Here is a 20,174-nt window from a genome sequence, read left to right on the forward strand (position 1 = left end):
CGGGCCTCTCACCATCGCGGCCTCTCTTGTTGCGGAGCACAGGCTCCAGACGCGCAGGCTCAGTAATTGTGGCTCACGGGCCCAGTTGCTCCGCGGCATGTGGCATCCTCCCAGACCAGGGCTCGAACCCGTGTCCCCTGCATTAGCAGGCAGACTCTCAACCACTGCGCCACCAGGGAAGCCCCCACAAATATAGCATTTTTAAGTGCAGAAAAATGTAACTAAGACATTAAATTCAACTCTTATCAACACTAGTTCTTGGCTGCACAAGACAGAAGTGAAAACAAAATTACCTATCTTTTGCAGTGAAAAAATAATGAGATCCTTCAAAAGTTAACAGTTAGAAGAAAACAGCTGTAAGGATGACCTTGAATAATCATCCTTGAACGGTCTATACCACAACCTTTGGCAGGATTATTTATGAAGAAGTAATTAAGAAGACACTAATGAGTCTTATTAAAAGCTAACACTAAAAAAAAAAAAGGATATTGAGTTATTTGTAGTGAGGTGGATGGACCTAGAGTCTGTCATACAGAGTGAAAGTAAGTCAGAAAGAGAAAAACAAATACCGTATGCTAACACATATACATGGAATCTTAAAAAAAAAAAAAATGGTACTGATGAACCTAGCTGCAGGGCAGGAATAAAGACGCAGACATAGTAAATGGACTTGAGGACACAGGGTGGGAGGGCGAACCTGGGGCGAAGTGAGAGTAAGCATCAACATGTATACACTACCGAATGTAAAATAGTTGGCTGGTGGGAAGCAGCAGCATAGCACAGGGAGATCGGAGATTGGCTCGGTGCTTTGCAATGACCTAGAGGGGTGGGACAGGGAGGACTACGGGAGGGAGGCTCAAAAGGGAGGGGATATGGGGACATGTGTATGCATATGGCTGATTCGCTTTGTTGTGCAACAGAAACTAACACAGTATTGTGAAGCAATTATACTCCAATAAAGGATCTATCAAAAAAAACAAAAATAAAAATAAACTCAATACTGCAAGGATACATCAGTCAGGGAAATTTTTTCTTGACCCGGCTGGTCCAGAACATAATCATCAGAGAGGCTTTTTGCAGTCAAATACTGTGGTTGTAAATGTGGATTTTTTCCTCATATAAGAATATTATCTAATCCTTTATAAGATGCTATCAAGTGTATTGTCTCACTATTATTTTGTCTTAGTCAGTTACCTGGGTTAATTACATATTACACAAAATTCACTTCTTTATAGCTGCCTTCCATTTTACTACTTAATGGTATACATCATCTCATCTTACAGCGGTATTAGGAATTCATTTGCTAGCTCTTTCTCTCTAATCCAACTTCTGCACAGTGGAATGGTGCTTAGGACCCTCACCAGAAGATGTGCAGCGGCAAAGTTGAGTTTTGTTTTTGTTGGTATAGTCAGTTAGCTGGTTTATCAATGTTTATTGAGGGCCCACTATACACCCACCACTGTGCTAGGTTCTGGAACTAACCACAAAGATAAAACCTAGACCTTCAAGGTATTCATCTTCTAGGCCAGACATGGAACAGAAGCCATACTGAGTCAGGGCTCTCTTAGGTGGCCGACACTTAACTGACTAATCTGTGGTCTCCATTCCCTCTACAAATGTAAAGACAAGGCCCAAGACATGCTGCGTGATCACAGCCAGTAGTGGCTACTCTAGCAGGTCTGCACCCTGCCACTCTCACCAGTGGAGTTGTCTGCTCACCAGAAGCCAATCTGTTTGTTCCCAAAGCTGTTTATGCTAGTTCTTCCGATCATTGTAATTACACAATTTAATTAAAGTTACTTAAAGAAATATGAGTGCAAAAGAGATAAGTTGTTTCTATAAGATCCAAGTTGAATGCCTGGGAAAGGCACATTAAAGGTGAGTTACTAAAAATGTACTGTCAACTTAGGCGTGGGAGAGCCAACTGTAAAACATCATTAAATCTGGAAAAATCTGATTGCCTCACAATATGTCTTTAAGATCTCACTCCACTTTAAAGAAACTGAGACAAAATGACTGTGAAACCCTCAGACGTGTGGCTTATATGAGAAGTAGGATGCAAAGCACTAATGGGAGGCCCTAAACTCAAAAGACAGGCCTTGGCCCTACATCAAAAACTTGAGGGATGTTTTAAGTTGAAATAAAGGCTTAAGGAATGATTAAAAAAAAAAAAAAAGCTAACACTAAATGGTGATGAATTTATCATATATGTTGAGGGGGGAAAAATAACTGAAGTTATCCTAATGTGGTTTTAAACATAGCTTAGATAGATAGTATCCAAACTCAGTTCCTCTCAGCTTCCTCCCACCAGTTTTCTCTTCAATAATGGTGACTACTTCCTACTCTTTATTATACACCATCAACAATTTTGCTGAATAATTTATAATATATATGCCTAACAGTATTAGTGTCCTGGAAATAAGAAGCAAGAAATAGTAATCTAGGAGGGCTACCATGATACTTAGTATGGCACAGAACAGCTATTCACTAAAGGATGTGATTGAAGATCTATTCCAAATCAAAATTTGGTAATACCTGAAATATCCTTGGAATTCCTCCAGTATTGTAGTGAACTACTAGGCTGACTTTATTCTCTTTTTCCACAACTTCAAAGGATCCTTCTTTCCATTTTGTAATCCCAGTCTGCATACTTCGAATTCTGATAGGACCATGTATCTTCAGAGGAGACATACTTTCTTTAAAAATAAATTGCTTCTAGCCAAATTAAAAAGAAAAAAATATACCTTCACCTGACAGATTCTAAGGAAGAAAAATAAAATAAAATAATAAGTTACAATTTACTAGTGATTAAAACAAGAGTTTGAAAGAGAACATTTAATGAACCATCTTATGTCCTTTTCTCCATTTCAATAAACTACCTCTTACTAAGTATCCTCAAAGGCTTTGGTTAGCTGGATGGCACAGGTAAGAAAAACAAATGAAGCAGTCACTGACATTCAGTGACTGAATTTACCCCCCTTTTATTTTTTCTGCACATGTTCTCTCCTTTGCCGTGTACCCGTGTCCATTAGTGTCTAAATTTTGCATTTTGTACCATTAACAACCATACTGCTGCCACTAAAGGCAAGACAATCAGGAATACTAAAGATTCCATTCTCAGTGTGAGTGCCCATGGCAATATGAGCAACTTTTACCTTCCTTCATGATGCTAAAGGATCTTGAATTTCAAATATAAGTAAAAATATATTTTCAGTCAGCTGACTCCATTTGTTAGAATTGAGTTCCTAGCAAAACATCAAATCATATCACCAAATAATTCTTTCTACCAGTTGGTAGTCTATGCATATCCATATGTGAATAAATAATAAACTACTGTGAGAATAATGAGTAATTAATTGTGAGAATAACCAAATTAGTTTAAATGAATAAATAATTGTGAGAATAATCAAATTAGTTTAACCTAAAGAATTATATTACTTGAGAAAATCATTTATTCTCTAGGGAAAACAGCCAAACCAAAAAAAAAACCCTGTTCCTAAGATCCACCTACCATTTATGCTTAATATTACCATTCTTGGAAAGAATATTTACCAATTTTATCTTTGACAAATATTCAAATTTCCCAAGTGAACTTCTGATACTTACAGAAATGATAGAATGTCTAAGACTCTTCAAACCAGCTTACCAGATGTCAGCAAGTAAATGCAATTACAGTAACAGCAAAAAATGTTATCAAAGAGTGCGTGTGTTAGACACATACACACATATATGCAATCATCTAAAATTAAAACAAAATTTATACTATAGCCTTCAAATCTCTAAAAACATTGCCTCTAATACAGATTCTTCCTTATAATTTAATAAATTAAAAATCATTAAACTTTGCCTCTGCCTAAACAGCTCAACTAGAAAAGCTAAAAGTAGTAGTATATGTACAAAGGAAAAGCATACTAGATCTACATATCAAGAGCCAGCTCTGTCACTTACTAATTTGTAACTTACCTTTCCTAACAACTAGTTTTCTCAACTGTAAAACAGGAATATGAAAATGCTATAGTGTTGCAATATTAAATGAAGTAACACACATTAGGCACTCAACAGGCAGCAGCTTCAATATGAATGGAATTAGTGTCCACTTTCTGAATTTATTCCTTGTCTGCAACACCTCTTTATCCAAAGATCCCAGACAAATAACTTGTTAACAAGGGTCACCAACTCACTGCCTATAGAGGCCAGGTAGGTGACACAAATGACTTAGGCAGGCAGAATATGAAAACTGCTACTCAAATCTAGCCGGTTTTGCCATGTAGAAACAGTGAACCTAGCATTGCCAGATCATCTAATTCTTCAAGAAAATGACATCCAAATTTTATGTCAACTGCCCATTTCAAATTGTGGGCAATGAATTCAAACTTATTTTTAAAAGCCACAAATCAAACAAAACCCACCTGTAGGTAGAATACAGCCTGGGGAATCCTAGTTCGAGGCCTCTAGGTGCTGTACATCAAACAGCTAGGAATAACTTTAAAGAGAGATATGAAAACACTTTGAATAGTTAAAGGTATTATGCATTGTAAGTCCTCTACTATTACTCACTCATCTCATCAAATTTTTTGAGTGCCTAATTGTGGCCAGATTTAGATAGTATAATTGGCTGGGTGTATGAATCCATCAAAGTAATAAAGGCCACTACTGTTTACAGACCTGTTAATGTGACATTTTGCTCAAACTAGTAACTACAAAATCTGGACCAGCAATGTGTTTGTAATGCTTTTTTTTTACAATTAATAATTTGGTGCTTCATCATTTAGATATAGCCTTGAGATTTTTTCCACTCTGTCTCTCAGCACTGCCAAGAATATGTGGCCCCTCTCCTACTCCAGTTGCCCATGCCAGAAACATGAGTTATCTTTGACTTCTCTCTTGATGATTATTGGTATTGGACTGGAAATGGAAGGTAAAGTTGTCATTTCCACCTCCATATACCTTCCAGACATCTTTATAGTGAACTTCAGATCAAATCACATCACTCTCCTCAATATCATTCAACAGCTCCCCAATGCCCTCACAATTCAATCTAGACACATTAACATGGCATAAACACTCTTCATGATCCAGGCCCTGCTTACCTCCCTATCCCCAACAAACCCTCCAAATCCACCCATCTAAACTACCTACAATTTCCCTAAAAAAGGCATATGTTCTCAAGCCACTGTACCTTTGCACACACTGTGGTCTACGTCCGCAGTATTTTTACCTACTCTCCCCATCCCCCACCACCCCCCTTTTTTTCTTCTCCTGGCTATAAAATCAAAACTCAATTTAGATATTATCTTCTCTAAGAAGGCTTTCCCAGCTATCTTTCACTTTTTCTCTCACCCCATATCCACAATGACAGCACTGAATGCTTTTCTCTTCTGTTGTACCCTGTGCTTACCTCTAGTAGAGCATTTATCATATTGTATTATAAACTGTCTATTTACCTCTTTGTCTCTCCCTAGCTAGACTCTGCTGTTTGAAGACAGGAAATATGTTCTTTAGTCTTTGCATCCCCAATAGGACAGTGTCTAGCACACAAGAAACAAACTCATTATTCAAGAATAATGAACAAATGAGCACTATCAACTTTATTCGATTTACTGTTAAAATATACAGCAGCAGATACCAGAACCATAAATCCCTTTTATATGGCCAATATAGGATTATGTTTACTAAGCTCTCTACAAGAGTATCACTCTGCACTGTATACCTCATCTTCTGAATACTACATCTAGGCTTTTTCTATGTGCATCTGAATTTCTCCTAAATGCAAAACTGTCCACATATCTTGTTAAGATTCAATGAGAGAAAAATCATTTGTGAAAAACAAGAATATGTAGTTACAGAATGCATTATTAAAACAAAAAACATTAGTAAACTTGCCTAAACTGGGATTCATATAATTTACTGTTCAATAAAGAAACTACACTTAAAGAAAGAGGTTTATCAAATTACCTCATCTTTCCTTATGTCAGGGTGCCAAATTAAAAGCAAATAACATAAACCCCAATTATCTTACTGCTTTCCTTAAAGACCAAAATGCAAGTAAAGGACATTGACCTTGATTCCTCCAACAAAAACATATTTTTAAAAATTAGATTATTTAACAAGATTTGGAGGTGAAGATCTGAACGGTCAATAAAAAAACTTTATTGGTTACTTCTGTTTCCCTCTATATAATTCTCTCTATATGTAATACATGATTTCTCTAGATATAATTCTCAAACATTTTGATGCAGTTTTGGTTTGTATAAAATTTTACATCAGATATTGAACATTTTCTTAACCATTTCTATTAGCAATCTCTCTTTCTTCTATGAGAAAAAATCTAAAAGGTACAGGACATAAAATTGGCAGAATCAATAAGATTTTTTTCTTAATGCCTCAAGCTAGTCCATTATCTGCTCTTGCACTAAATGAATTAACTATATTTACTTTTGTACACTGATCATATTATCAGGGTTTGCCCTACTTGGTTAAGAGAAAGAACACTAAGTTTCCTTTTTGGTATCTAGCATGATCTAGTAACAGTTAAACTTTCTATGAACCTAGGACAAAGACAAGGTTTCACTGAACTCTGTAATGCTAATTCACTATCAAAGCAATATTAGGAAGACAAAGTACAAGAAAACCCAATTATTCTTTAAGTACATCCAAAGAGATTCCCCTTTCCCTAAATTTCTTCACTATTATTAAAATTACTGTTCAATTTTGAGCAGGCTATGAAAGCTCAATCAACAACACTGACAAGAATGTTTCTACACCCTCTACAGTTACTTAAATGCTCATATTTTAGGTACTGCTTTGAAAACATTCTTATCCAGAGGGTATTCTGTGGTTTAAGAAAGCATGCTAAAGCACAAAACTATTACTACAAAATAGAAGAAAACTGTCAATTCTTGCCAGTTTGCATACTCTTGGAAACATATATCCAAAATAAAAACATTACTTACTTTTCAGTGACTTTTTACTGAAAAACCCTATGTAATAACAATTCACCTTTATTCTGATCCTTGTGCCAAAGGCAATGCGCTCTTCTTGGGGAACTACTCATATTCTGCAGCTATGCCAGTTCTCCGGGAGCCATCAACTCAGCTAAAGAAAATATAAGTGTGCCTTTTTTAAAAAAAACTCATTTACAAAATTAAAAATTTTTTAAAGTGATCATTTATACAACAAAAATTAACCCTTTGACTACTTAAAAACCACAAATTACTTTACTGAAAACATTTAATGCTCAAGTTACACATATACACACACACACACACACACACACACACACGTAATCAACAGAACTCTAGGGATATATCTGCTGTGGAAAACAAGGGACTCCAGGACCATGCACCTTCATCAATTTGTGTCTTGGTTAATTTACTCCTGCTACATTTTGAAACTAAGAAGGCAATGAAAAAAAAGAGTATATCCTTTGTTGACTTTATAAACATTGTTACATAATGATGTCTTAAATCTTAAAATACCACTTCCATGATGTGTTGATACAAATTTCAAAAGGTGGGTAAACTTGGTTTTTACTTTTCTTTCAAAATTAACTTCATGGGCTTGTTTCCCAAATTTAGGCCTCTCAAAGCCTCAACTTTCCCTGAAGCTCTACCCAAACATTTCTCACTGCCTCCTTGAATACTATAACCTCAACTTTAAACTCCTTTGTTCACTTCGTAAAAAATCATTTATTGAGCTACTCCAATCTGTTGGCACTGTGTTAGGGATACACATGTGAACATGACACAGTCCTCGCCCTCTTTAAGAGACTCCCCAGACTTCCCTACATTTGTCCTTCCACTGTCATTCAGGCAAAAAGATCTTAGCATCAGCTTTAACCTCATTCTCATTTATCTAAAACACAGTCTTTTCATCACTACTACCCTAATTCAGAAATGCATCACTTTGCCATTCTTCCCACCTAATATTTATTATGCAACATTTACTAAGCACAGTACTAAGCACCATACATGCAATATCTCATAATCGTCACAATAATCCTAAAGGATGGGGATTATTAATCTCTCTATTTTACAAATGAGGAAACTGAGGCTTAGAGAGATCAGGTAATTTATCCATGGTTACAGAGTCAGTAAGAGACAAAACTAAGTCTAGCACCAGAAGCCATGTTTTTAACCACTACCTTCTTGCATCCCCAATGATTTGTAGCAACTACTTTCCAGTCTCCATTCTCTCAAGATTTTTCTATCCAATAAATCCTTTACCCTATAATACCCTTTCTAAAGGACTGTTCTTTTTATCTCTTACCAACTAAAGTGTGCCTCCTTAACTTTCTCTCTAAAGGGGGCAGGGGGAGGGTGGAGGGACCCTGTCTTTTCTTTTGTACTCCCAACAAAATAACAGGCACTTAGTAAATGTGAAAATACGTGCTATTGATGCTAATTCCCCTCCCAAACATTAAAAAAAAAATTATTTTTATTTTACTATGGTAAGAATACTTAACATGAGATCTACCCTCTTAACAAATGTTGAAGTGTACAATACAGTATTGTTAACTATAGGTACAATGTTGTACGGCTTATCTCTAGAATTTATTCATCTTGCTTAACTGAAACTTTCTCCCAAACATTTTTAACAGCTCATCACTATCTATAAAATAAATCCAAATGCTTCTGTGTTTGGCACTCCTACTTTTAATTTTCTATTTCTCAACATAAATCCTGTTCTACACACACGAATTATTAAATTTTAGTATTTTCTTCCATAACTACCACCAACCACTTACTTAAACATGGAATTTTCCTTTATATATTTTTGGAAACCTCATCTTCACTGGTCTCATACTTTAACCTGTTGTTAAAATATATAAACCACTGCTCTGATTTCTAAGGGCTTTCTTTCCTAAAAAGATCCATAAAACAAATGCACAAAGAGATAAAATTAGTGTGGTCGCTGAAAGTAAAGAGAGAAGTTGACCTAGATAAAGTTTATCTCCAATTCAAAGAGTCTAAAATCTGAATGATTCTGACATAAGAATGGGTAAAATCATCCAAAGCTGGATAACCCTTTGGTTTTTTGTGTCCTTTAATTTGTCTGCAGAGTGAAAAAAGATGCTTGTCATCAGATGACAAGAATATCAGTAAGCTGGTGTTTCCCAAAGACATGATGCTTCTTATAGCAAGCTCCAATTTATTTATTCATTTAACAAATTCCTGAGAAATAGAAATGAAATAGTTCCTAACCCATATTCTAGTAGAAGACACATTTTAAATAATCACACAAGTAAATATACAATTAAAAGTTCTGAAAAATGGTATAAAGTTCAGGCATGATGAAAGATTATAATAGGGTACCTGATTTAAGGACCGGGGTGGGCTTTTAAGCAGAGAAATGATGTGTTACTGCTGAATGGAAAAGTGATGTGGTTTGTTTGGGTCTGGGGAAGAGAGTGAAAGGAGCAAGAATGAAAGAAATTAGGACAACCAGACAGGAGAGTATTGAAGTGATTCAGCTTATAAAGACAATTACAATAACAATGAATGCTCACTGGCTATTTACTCTACGTCAGGTGCTTACCATGGTTATTTAATTTAATCCTCATAGCAATCCAATAAGGTGATTATTATTCCCACTTTACAGATGAGAATATAGGAAACATTAAGTCCAGGTGAGAGAGGACTGTGGCTTGAACTAGAAAAGTGCTAATGAAAATGTACAGAAATAGATTCAAGACATATAATGAAAGTAAGAATAAACAGAACTTGAAGAGGGTATAGATACATGGGATGAGGGCTTTCAGGTTTCTATACTATGTAAATGGATAAATGGATATACCACTTAATGAAATAGGATACCAGAAGAGAAAGCATTTGGGTATGGAGAGAATTAAGACTGGTTTCAGACATGTTATATTTGAAATTCCTAAGAAAAAAAATCAAGTTGAGATGTCAAGCAGACAGTTGGCTATTTAGATCTTGAGCTGAAAACAAAAGGAACACGCTGGAAATAAAACTTCTCATCAATATACAGGTAGAATTTAAAGCATAGGGTGGAAGGGAAGAGTAAAAGGAGAACAACCTAGGACTGAACCCAGATAACCATTTTACTCCATCAAACATCTCTCCCTATGATAATCGATTACTTTGATGTCAACAGGCCTTTCAGTCCTCATTCAACTTTACATTTCAGCAGAATTCAACATTATTGATAACTTCCTTTACCTTTTCTACAAGACTTGGACTCCTCTATCTGATTACTAAACACCAAGAATCCCTCAGGTGCTCCTCCCTTTCTTTTCTAGCACTGTACTCTCTTTAGGCAATTTCATCCACATCCATAGCTTCAATTACTATCAACATGACAGATGACATCTATATATTATATACGTTTACCTATATATCCAGCTCAGAGCTCTCCTCTGAGCTCCAACCCAGTATATCCCAACTGCCTACTTGACATCCTCTGTTAGATAGCTTTTCCTGTTAGAGACTTCTCAGACACTGCCACCCCAAAAAAGATATTTACACAGAGCCTAAATTTTGAAAGGATTACAAAACCACTACAGGCCAACTCTTCAGACACAGAATTTTGTCATCAATTATCATTTCCTTTCACGGATCATGACCTAAAACAGGTAAACCTGACAACCTGATCTGATGGCTAGAGATGGGGACCAACCAAAGGCATTAAAAAATACAAATCATGCCTTTTAGTGAGAAATGGTTAGGAGAGAAGGTGAAGAACAGTCAAGAGAGTGAAACAGTATCATATCCCAAGGCCTGATGGACGTGCGGCAACGGAAGTCACCTGAAGGGACAGCAGGCCTCCTAAGGGACGAGTGGCGGACGACAGCCCCTAGCAAAGAAGGGTCAGGTTCGGGTCGCAGACGGAGCGAGTGACAGTAAAGACCAGGTCAAAGAAGAGGAAAAGCCTGGGAAAAGACCTAAGTGGAGTACCTGTGAGGCCAGAGGGGGCGTCGCGAGGATGGGGGCGGGCTGAGCAGCAGCGGGGCGAACTCCAGAAGAGTGAACGCCAAGTGGGCGGACTGCACTGGGTGGGTGGGCCGGGGGGGCTGGGGGAGCCAGGGTCGGGGAGCCAGGGTCGGGGCGCCAGGGTAAAACGGCTCAGTTGAGACGCTCGCCGGGCCCACCTTACCTGTGCCTGCGAGTTCGGAGCCTCGGACAGGCCTGCCGGAAGCACGGAGTCCGCGCGGAGGGGGAGGAGCCGGGGGTTAGGAAGGAAGGGACACCGGGCACGAAAGAGAGGGGCCGCTCGCTCCCCCAGTCAGGGAGAGCGGCTGATGGCGGGAACTGTGACCACACGCAAACACGCACGCACGCACGCACACCCGGCGCGAGCAGATGAGGCGCATGCGCGCCAGCCTGAAAACTCCGCCCCTTCCACGCCCTCGCCCCGCCCCAGTACCGAGCGAAGTTTCGCCCCAGCCCTGACAGTAGTACGCATGCGCACTTCCTACTTCACTCACTTTCGCCCTCCCACCCTTTCCCTCCTACTCAGCCCAGTTGGGCATGCGCACTACTTGTCCTCCCGGGACTGCCCAGCTTTTCCCGCCCTTCACTGGCCTCCGGAGAAGGGTCAGAGTTCACGCCCTTTTCTGGAGATACCTGCTCCAAGCCGGGGATGCGGGGACTAGTAGGTGGCGGATGTCCTTCCGGTCCTGAAACTTAAGGGACAAAGGACAAACTCTAGGACTGTTAACTCCAAGAGCTGAGAGGCGGGAAGAGTTTGTGTGGGCGGGGTCAGGGGTGAAAGGTCAGAGGGGCTGCGAAGGGGCGGAGCGAGCCGGAGGCGGATGGCGGCTGCGGCGGCTCATCTGCTTTGGCGGTAGAGGCGCTGAAGCTGGGACGCGGGTCGGGCGTGTCCGGCGGTGGGAGGAGAGCGGCGGCCGCTCCCAACATGCACAGTCTGGCGACGGCTGCGGTAAGTGACTGGGCTGCCCAGCCTGGGCCCAGAACGCCACCTCAGCCTGGCGTTTCGGCCTTTTCTCCCAGCTCCCTGTGTCGGGCCGGGAGTCCTGCTCCTCCTGCCCTCAACCCACGAGGTCCCGGCCCCCCTCCTCGCCGCGCTTGGCTGTGGCGGAGCCGGCCCCCACTTTCCTCGCCGGCCAGCTCCCGCGGCCTCTGACGCCGCGTAGCGCGTTCTTTTCTGGCCCCGGGGCCTGGTCCCGCGGCTGGAGCGCCTCTCTCGCGGCCCGGACGGGCCATTCATTGATTCATTTCGCTGACCAACAGTTTCAGGGCGCCAGTTGCGTGCTTGGCGTTGGCGGGGGCGAGGGGACTTCCGCAGTCCGCCTGACACTGCCCGTGCTCTCGGAACTCCCTGCCTAGGCACATCGCGGCGGGGAGGAAATGGCTTCTAGCTCAAACCACTTGCTTTACAGATGCAAAATCCGAGACCCGGAGAAGCGAATAGTTATTATGTCCGACTGACGGTTCTCTGCGCTTAAAACCTTTTTTCACACATCTCATTTTACTAGCGTGATCCTTTACCAAGAAAAACAGATAGTGTAAATTAATCTGTGTGAAGTAACCCTGTGGTCTCCAATTGCGTTGAGAGAAAATCCAAACTCTTTGCCTTGGCCTACAAGGCCCTCCCTGAACGTTATGTTCCTTACCCAGGTTTTCAGCCTCTTATGTCACTTGCTCCGCAGGCTCCAGCTACACTGGCCGCCGTTCCATCTCTTCTACTTAACGCTTTTCCACTCCAGGTTGCATCTCTTACACACACACACACACACACACACCCATCCATGTGGGTGTCCGGCTCCTTTTCCCTCAGGTCTCTGTCTTAATCTCCCTAGAGTTGCCGTCCCTGACCGCCCTATTTAAAGTAGTTCTGTAACCCCCCAACTTTTCTCTGTTAGAGTACCCTTCAAAGAATTGATCCCAACTTGTAATTTTTGTATTCATTTACTTGTTTGTTATTTGTCCCCCTTTTGAGGTCAGGGACAGGGATCATGTGGGTCCTGTTTATATGGTTACTCCAGTGCCAGGTCAGTTCCTGGCACCAAGTAAGGGCTCAAATATTTTGCTGAATGACGCGGTATAGATGAGGGAGGTGACTACTGAGAGCAAATAGCCGTAATGGGCAGACAGGATCTTGTGATTTGAGCATATTCTTCTGAATGCCCATCCAGCTTTTTCAGTTTCACCAAGGTGAAGTGACTTAAAGAGAAAGTAATATACTAAAGTTGCATTACCAGGCAAAATAACATAAATCCTAAATAGAAGACAAAAGTTGTCTCAACTTTAAATTTAAAGTCAGAAAGTGAGCTGAGTGTGACTAGGCTACAGACAGCATTGTCATTTCCAGGGCCAGTGGCATCTCTGCCTCCTGGCACCATGTTTCTAAAGTGTTTGTAACCTTTCACAGAGAGAGGTACCTTTTATATATCTCTTAACTAGGTGACTGCAATTTCCCCAGCTTTTTTGTTTCTTCCAGATTTTACATGTAATATGGGAAGAAGCTAGTCAGAAAATGAGGTTGTTGCTGGTAGGAGGGGGGCAGGTTAAACAAAGGATTCTGCTAAGTTTGGCTCGTCCATCTCTCAAAATCTGGTTGTCTTCTCTAGGCTTTGATACCAAGCTGCTCTTTCCCCTGTGCCTCCCCAGACTCTACCTATTCAATTCCTTTTCTTTTTAGTTGCTCCCTAATACATCTTTTGAACAGCCATTAGAGCTGTGGTTCATTACTTAAAATACTCAGTACATGTTTCTTCAAGTAAATTTACAGTGCCTTACCTTTATTTAGAAATTGAGCTTTTGATACTTTTTCACCTGTTATGCTGTTTGGACTACACAAAAGCTCTGACAAGTTCATTTGTACCACTCATTCACTGGAATATTTGGTTAGTGAATCTGAAGCAAAAAAAAAGTTGAGCCACCTCTTTCCCAACCCTTAATGCCTTCCATTAGGCTAAACTGCCTGTGTTATTCTGATCTGGGTAAAGGGACACTAATGGTATATATCCCTCACTAAAAGCTGAGGAGTTAATAATACATGCAGCAGTGCCTGCAATAATCTAAACAGCTTGAGAAGATGCTTACTTTTTGTCTAATGATAAAAATTTGTGTGTATCTTTATTTCTTTTTTTGAATAACAAGTAAATCACTTCATCTAGGGAGATAGTACTATCAAAGGAGAATGTGATCACATACAAATGCAGGATGTTATTCACTAGATGGAGGAATTGAGATCATTTGGGATATGTCTTAAATTTTGACTCTTTCCTTTAGTATTTTATTATGCCAGCAATTTGTAGTATACTGGACTCTTCTCATTCTTTGCAGGATACATCCTAATATCTTCATTATTGCCATTGCAGAATATAATTTCTTTCTCACATCTACTAAATAGAAACAGAAATACCCCACAGGATTGTATTAAATAAGAATAAGAAAGTGCTCAGGGGTTGGCTAGGTTCATTCATTGGTTAAAAGACTTGCTCCCACACTTAAGCCTTGGGACTCTAATTCCTGCCTCAGCAAAGTAACAGATCACCTGTTGTGGACCTTGAAGACTGCTTCAGCTTAATAGAACCACAGATCTTCACATACCATGGGTCTTTTGTGATGAATGTTATGCTATGTGATCTAAAACAGCAAACGTAAACCTTTAGGAGATGCATTGGGTATGCTTTGTTTTTTGGTTTTTTTCCCCACTAATTTCCAGTGGCAATTCTGACATCCTTAAACCCTTGCTTTTTCCTCACTTTCCACGTAACCAGCAGCTGCATTAGTCATTTTGTATCTCTTTGTTGAAGCAGTGCTAGACCCCTCCTCTTTGGCAAGTAGAAAGAACATGATGCACTCTGAAGGATCTAATTCAGACAACTGTCTCCTGTTGAAGATTTAAGCAAATTAACCAACTTTTCTTTGTTTATTCACTTCCATTTTTAAAAAGTTATTTTGAAGAACATTCTGGCCCTTATTTTGTAAAGATATGAGGATAGTTAAGCTAATTTAGTATTTCCCTTTGGCACTATTAAGAAAGTGTGTTTTCTTGTTATATCATCATTATGTAGACACCCAAAGCCACGTGTTGAGTCATCTCCAGACTTCAGAAATAATCTCTATTTCAGTCTAATTCCATTTTTTATTCACTATCACATATTCATCGATAAGAAAACCAACAGCTGTTTTGGTCCTCGAACATGAAATTTTATTGATAGATTTGGCCATTTTCTGTTTAAGAAAGCCATCAACAACAATTTTTTAGTTTACTCAAGAGGGGGAATCATATTTCTTTCCCATTTATGGGTAAATGTGGATCTTTTCTAAGTTCTAAATATCTTCTTTTCACATTCTGTTAAGATTTTTCGGAAGTGGAAGACCAACTATCAGTACCCTGTGTTAGTGACACTTGGAGTAACCATTGGTGACTCACTTTGATAAATGTCTTATTAAGCTTCACTGAAAGAAAAAAGTTACTTGAAATACATTTTCCACATATAAACCAATAAACAGGAAAGAGGGGAATGAGTCCCTCCTAGTTGATAGTACATTTTTTAACACATTTGTTAAAAGGAAAGGACCACTGACTCTAAGCAGGTTATAGCTAAAAGTATATAGTTACATGTAATTGATCTTGTTTTTGATGTTGGAAGTGTTGAGGGTGATAACTAATAGTCCATATCAGACTTCTCATAAATGACTTTGCCTCTGGGTATGTTAATTGAACCCACTATTTACTCAAATCCAACTGTAACAGAATATCAAACTTAAACTTCTGTATTGGGTTCTTAAATAATTTCTTCAACTTGGAGGAATATTTGTGATTTCAATCCTGTAGACCAAGTAGGACTCACTGATTCTATAGAGAAGTAGACTGGAGTTTAAATGTAAATCTGCCATATACTTGTTCGTGTGAACTTTAGTATATTAAACCTCCCTGAACCTGTTTCCTCTTAGAATTTTGAGAATAATTTGAGGTAATCCACAGTGACTGGCACATAGTATGTTCAATAAACATTGCCTCCTATTAAAAGTTCCTAGAAAAATCAAACCTAGTCTATAGTGGAGGGCTGAGTGTGGGGTTTTCTGAAAGGAATATAGAGAATTTGGGGGAGATAATGGAATGTCCAGTAATTTATCTTGATTGTGGTGGTGGTTACTTGGGTATATAGGTTTCTCAAAATTCATTGAAATGTACACTTAAATGGGTGCCCTTAAAAGTTTTATTGTATGCAAATTGTACCTTAATAAAATTGATTTTTTTGTAGCCAGTTAGATTAGTCTCTCACTTGTAACTAAAGAAAGAAATTTTTGAGATTTTAGAGCTGAGACTTTGATAATTAATTTAGTTCCCTCATATAACCAATGATAAAATGGAGGCTTAGAAAAGTAAATGATTTATTCTAGGTCACACAATTGTAAAAATGGCAAAACTGTTTTGAAGCCACTTCTAGCTCCCAATCCAGTGTGCATTCCAGTTAGGTACTTGTGTAGTTGCTTGCAAATCAAGGTCTTTCCTATTATTTTTATTTTTATTTATTTTTAATTCTTTTTTGGCCACACTACACGTGGCTTGCAGGATTTTAGTTCCCTGATCCCTGGATCAAACCCGGGCCCCCTGCAGTGGAAGGTCAGAGTCCTAAACACTGGACCACCAGGGAATTCCCAAGGTCTTTCTTATTCTTAAACTTGATAAACATGTTCTTAATTCTAGGTCTGTAAAAGGGGTACAGGCAGGATCTATGAATTCCCTGAAATTATGTGTAAATTTTAGGTAAAAATAAATTATGTGCAAAACAATTTTCAATTGTGTATTTTTCTAAGGAAAAGATCCAGAGATTTCAATTCAAGAAATGCTAACCTCTGCTCTTGTGGTAGTATCCTGCCATTATTGTTAATGTGTTTAAGTTAGGTAGTCTCCAAAAGGGAAGTCAGGTAAATTAGCTTCTCTGCCACTGGACGGTGTGTGCTAGTAGATTGTATCAGCCACAGCCTCAGAAAATATTAGTAAATTATAAATTAAAGAATTGTAGCAATTGAACTAGGAATCTTTAGAGGTAATCTTTAAATAGAGAATTGGAGGAGGAGGAAGTCTGCCCACCGTTTACTCATAGTTCCATCAGTTGTAAAAGGAGGATGATAACGACGGTGCTGTGATCATTCAATGAAACCATGTTTTTTAAAAGTACAATACAGGGACTTCCCTGGTGGCGCAGTGGTTAAGAATCCGCCTGCCAATGCAGAGAACACAGGTTTGATCCCTGGTCTGGGAAGATCCCACATGCCGCGGAGCAACTAAGCCCCTGTGCCACAAGTACTGACCCTGCGCTCTGGAGCCTAGCCCGCGTGGCACAACTACTGAAGCCCTCGCACCTAGAGCCCGTGCTCCGCAACCAGAGAAGCCACCACAATGAGAAGCCTGCGCACCGCAACAAAGAATAGCCCCAGCTCACCGCAACTAGAGAAAGCCTGTGTACAGCAACGAACACCAAACACAGCCAATAAATAAATTAATTTTTTAAAATAAATAAATAAAAGTACAATACAGTTCCCTCTCTTTCCTCATCTGCCCCACCCCCTCTTTTACTTCCCACTCCCTTTTAGGAAGGCATCAATTTTCAGATTCTAACATTTTTGTGACAGGTGTGCCTAAATGATCTTTGGGATTCAGAAGGAGAGTCAGATGCAGTTGGGGTTTTTGTTACCATCAAGATCTAGTGGGGCTTCCCTGGTGGCGCAGTGGTTGAGAATCTGCCTGCTAATGCAGAGGACACGGGTTCGAGCCCTGATCTGGGAAGATCCCACATGCCACGGAGCGACTGGGCCCGTGAGCCGCAATTGCTGAGCCTGCGCGTCTGGAGCCTGTGCTCCGCAACAAGAGAGGCCGCGATAGTGAGAGGCCTGCGCACCGCGATGAAGAGTGGCCCCCGCTTGCCACAACTAGAGAAAGCCCTCGCACAGAAACGAAGACCCAACACAGCCATAAGTAAAATAAATAAATAAATAAATAAAAATTAACATCGGCATGCTGTTTTTAAAAAAAAAAAAAAAAAAAAAAGATCTAGTAAGATGCTGGAGTTGTGCTTTGGGGCTTTATTCAGGGATTAAGTCCAAAGTATTTTATCAATCGTCTGGTAATACAAGTTAATGTAGAAATCAGTGCATAATTCAAAATGTAAAAATATGGGAATTCCCTGGCGGTCCAGTGGTTAGGACTTGGCGCTTTCACTGCCGGGTCCCGGGTTCCAAGATCCTTCAAGGCAAGCAGCACGGCCAAAAAATAAAAATAAAAAAAAGAGTAAAAATACTTCCTTTTTCTCCAAAATAACTAAATTTCCTTGTGTGTTATAAAATTACTTGTTGATGTAGGTAGGGAAGGGATGTGTGTGTGTGTGTGTGTGTGTGTGTTGGTGGTTATCACTAGCTAAATTATGCCCACCTGAGCCATGATTTGACATATGGAACTATGTCAAACTATTTCACCGACTTTTCCCATTAAAATGATGGTTATTAAGTACCTCATAATCTCAATAAGTAGAGAATTTCTCCTAGTATCAATGATACTGTTCAGGGGTGCTGATTGTTTTTCAGATTCTGCTGAACTAACAGCAGTTAACATTTTAATTTTTGTCTGAGATTTTTATGTATTTCCTATCTCTTTTGTCTAGGTCACAGTAAATAGTTTTTTGGAAAGTTGTGTTTAGATCAGACCTAATCTTTCAGGCAAGTGAGAAGCAGCATTAGCGAGGCAGTTAAGAGTATGGACTCTGCTGCCAGACCGCCTGAATGCAAATCCTGGGCTTTGCCACTTAACTTTTAAATAACTTCTCAGTTTTCTCATCTATGAAATGAGGGTGGTAATGACAAGTATTTATTTAAGACAGTGCCTAACAGAGTAAGCACTATGTATGTGAGCTCTCACTTTTATTTTAAGAAATAATTGTATTCATCCAATAACAAATAGGTATTCAGTGGGTTTAAACTAACTCCTCCTATTAAATTTGGGGCAAAATTCACCAGGGGTGATGAAAAGGAGGGTCCCTACCTCAGATATTTCCTGGTACCAAACTGCCCTAACTGCCTTCTCGTTGTTAGAGTGGCTGCAGAACTCATCTCTAAGCTTATACCTGAGGGCCACATTACCACCCACCTGACGTCCCTAGCTCTCTTAGAACTAAAGTCCAATGGAGGCTGCAGTTCCCACAAGCAGCTTCAGAAGTTGGAGTATTACTGGCAGCAGGAGATCATGGCCTTAGGGACCCAAGTAGGCACCAGATATTGACCCTCCAGAGCGCCAGCACCACTCCAGGGGCACGATCTCCTCTGCTGTAGTCAAACCAGCTCTGGAAACGGAATATGTGGAGATAGGACCTGGTGTTCAGAAGCCACAATATGCTGACTGGTGTCTACCAGTGCAGCCTGGCGTTGTTCACCTAGGGTACCCCAGGACAGGATAGGGTGCAGGGTGCTGGGTACAAGTCACACATTGACGCTCTAGAGAGGGTGATGGAGTTTACTGATGGTGGTGTCTGGATGACAGGCCTCTAGGAATGAGTAATGACTAATCAGGATAGATACTATATTGCTGGAGCATTGTCTGTGGGGCCCTCTTTAGGATTGTGGGTCATCCAAGAGACTGTGGGCAGGAAACCCAAAGCTAAAATTTTAGCCCTTGTTTTTACTGAGCTTTTAAGGTGATGTAATACTCTAAATATAAACGTATCCTATCTTCTGGTGGGAATTACATTTCCAAAAATAATTTTTAAAGTCAAGGGCCTATCTGTGGCAACATAGAAAAGTCAAGTGCTTGGACCATACTGTTTTTGCTGTTGGGAGCGGAGGGCAGGAAAACTACCCTATTCCTTCTACATCATCTAGGAGCCTATGTTTTCTTGAGGAGCATCACTGATGGGAATTACAAAACAGCTTTTAGCAGATTACTCTGAGGCACTTAAAGAGGACTTAAGTTACGTGGTATTTTAGTCCGTTTAGCAGAACACCTTGTGGTTCATTCTAGCAAGCAAGAGAAATGATAAACGTTAAACTAAAAGCTTCTAATCAAGCTTCCATTTATAGAAGGCGATTGTTCAGCTCGAGTAAATGTGACTACTCCTCATAGTCCATCTTAGACTTCATTCTGTTCTTCAGGAAAGACAGCTGTCCTTTTTGTTCCTCATTTTTATATCTGTGCCATGGGTAGGGCATGATTCTATCACACTAAGGTGTAGTGGGAACATGTGC

At 39.9% G+C, this 20,174-nt stretch overlaps 2 protein-coding genes across 9 annotated transcripts in view; one reads left to right on the plus strand and one right to left on the minus strand.

Annotated features, from left to right (window-relative positions):
• Nucleotides 1–11,634, minus strand: part of USP37 (ubiquitin specific peptidase 37) — a 94,445-nt gene extending 82,811 nt beyond the window's left edge. For 3 of the 8 annotated variants that reach the window (XM_036859071.1, XM_036859064.1, XM_036859072.1), the window contains exons 1-4: nucleotides 11,116–11,312; nucleotides 7,000–7,095; nucleotides 4,410–4,483; nucleotides 2,536–2,760 (exon numbers count right to left, since the gene is read on the minus strand). In XM_036859071.1, coding sequence (XP_036714966.1) covers nucleotides 2,536–2,691 — 156 coding nt within the window. In that variant the 5' untranslated portion in view covers nucleotides 2,692–2,760; nucleotides 4,410–4,483; nucleotides 7,000–7,095; nucleotides 11,116–11,312. Of the gene's footprint in view, nucleotides 1–2,535; nucleotides 2,761–4,409; nucleotides 4,484–5,444; nucleotides 5,529–6,953; nucleotides 7,096–11,115; nucleotides 11,313–11,585 lie in introns of those variants that run through there. The other 5 variants (XM_036859070.1, XM_036859065.1, XM_036859066.1 and 2 more) reach the window with 5 other exon arrangements.
• Nucleotides 11,511–20,174, plus strand: part of CNOT9 (CCR4-NOT transcription complex subunit 9) — a 28,301-nt gene continuing 19,637 nt past the window's right edge. The window contains exon 1 of the mRNA XM_036859074.1: nucleotides 11,511–11,901. Within this exon, the coding sequence (XP_036714969.1) occupies nucleotides 11,878–11,901 (24 nt within the window). The 5' untranslated portion in view covers nucleotides 11,511–11,877. The remainder of the gene's footprint in view (nucleotides 11,902–20,174) is intronic.

The sequence above is a fragment of the Balaenoptera musculus genome, chromosome 7, assembly GCF_009873245.2.
Source record: "Balaenoptera musculus isolate JJ_BM4_2016_0621 chromosome 7, mBalMus1.pri.v3, whole genome shotgun sequence".
Taxonomy (NCBI): Eukaryota; Metazoa; Chordata; class Mammalia; order Artiodactyla; family Balaenopteridae; genus Balaenoptera; species Balaenoptera musculus.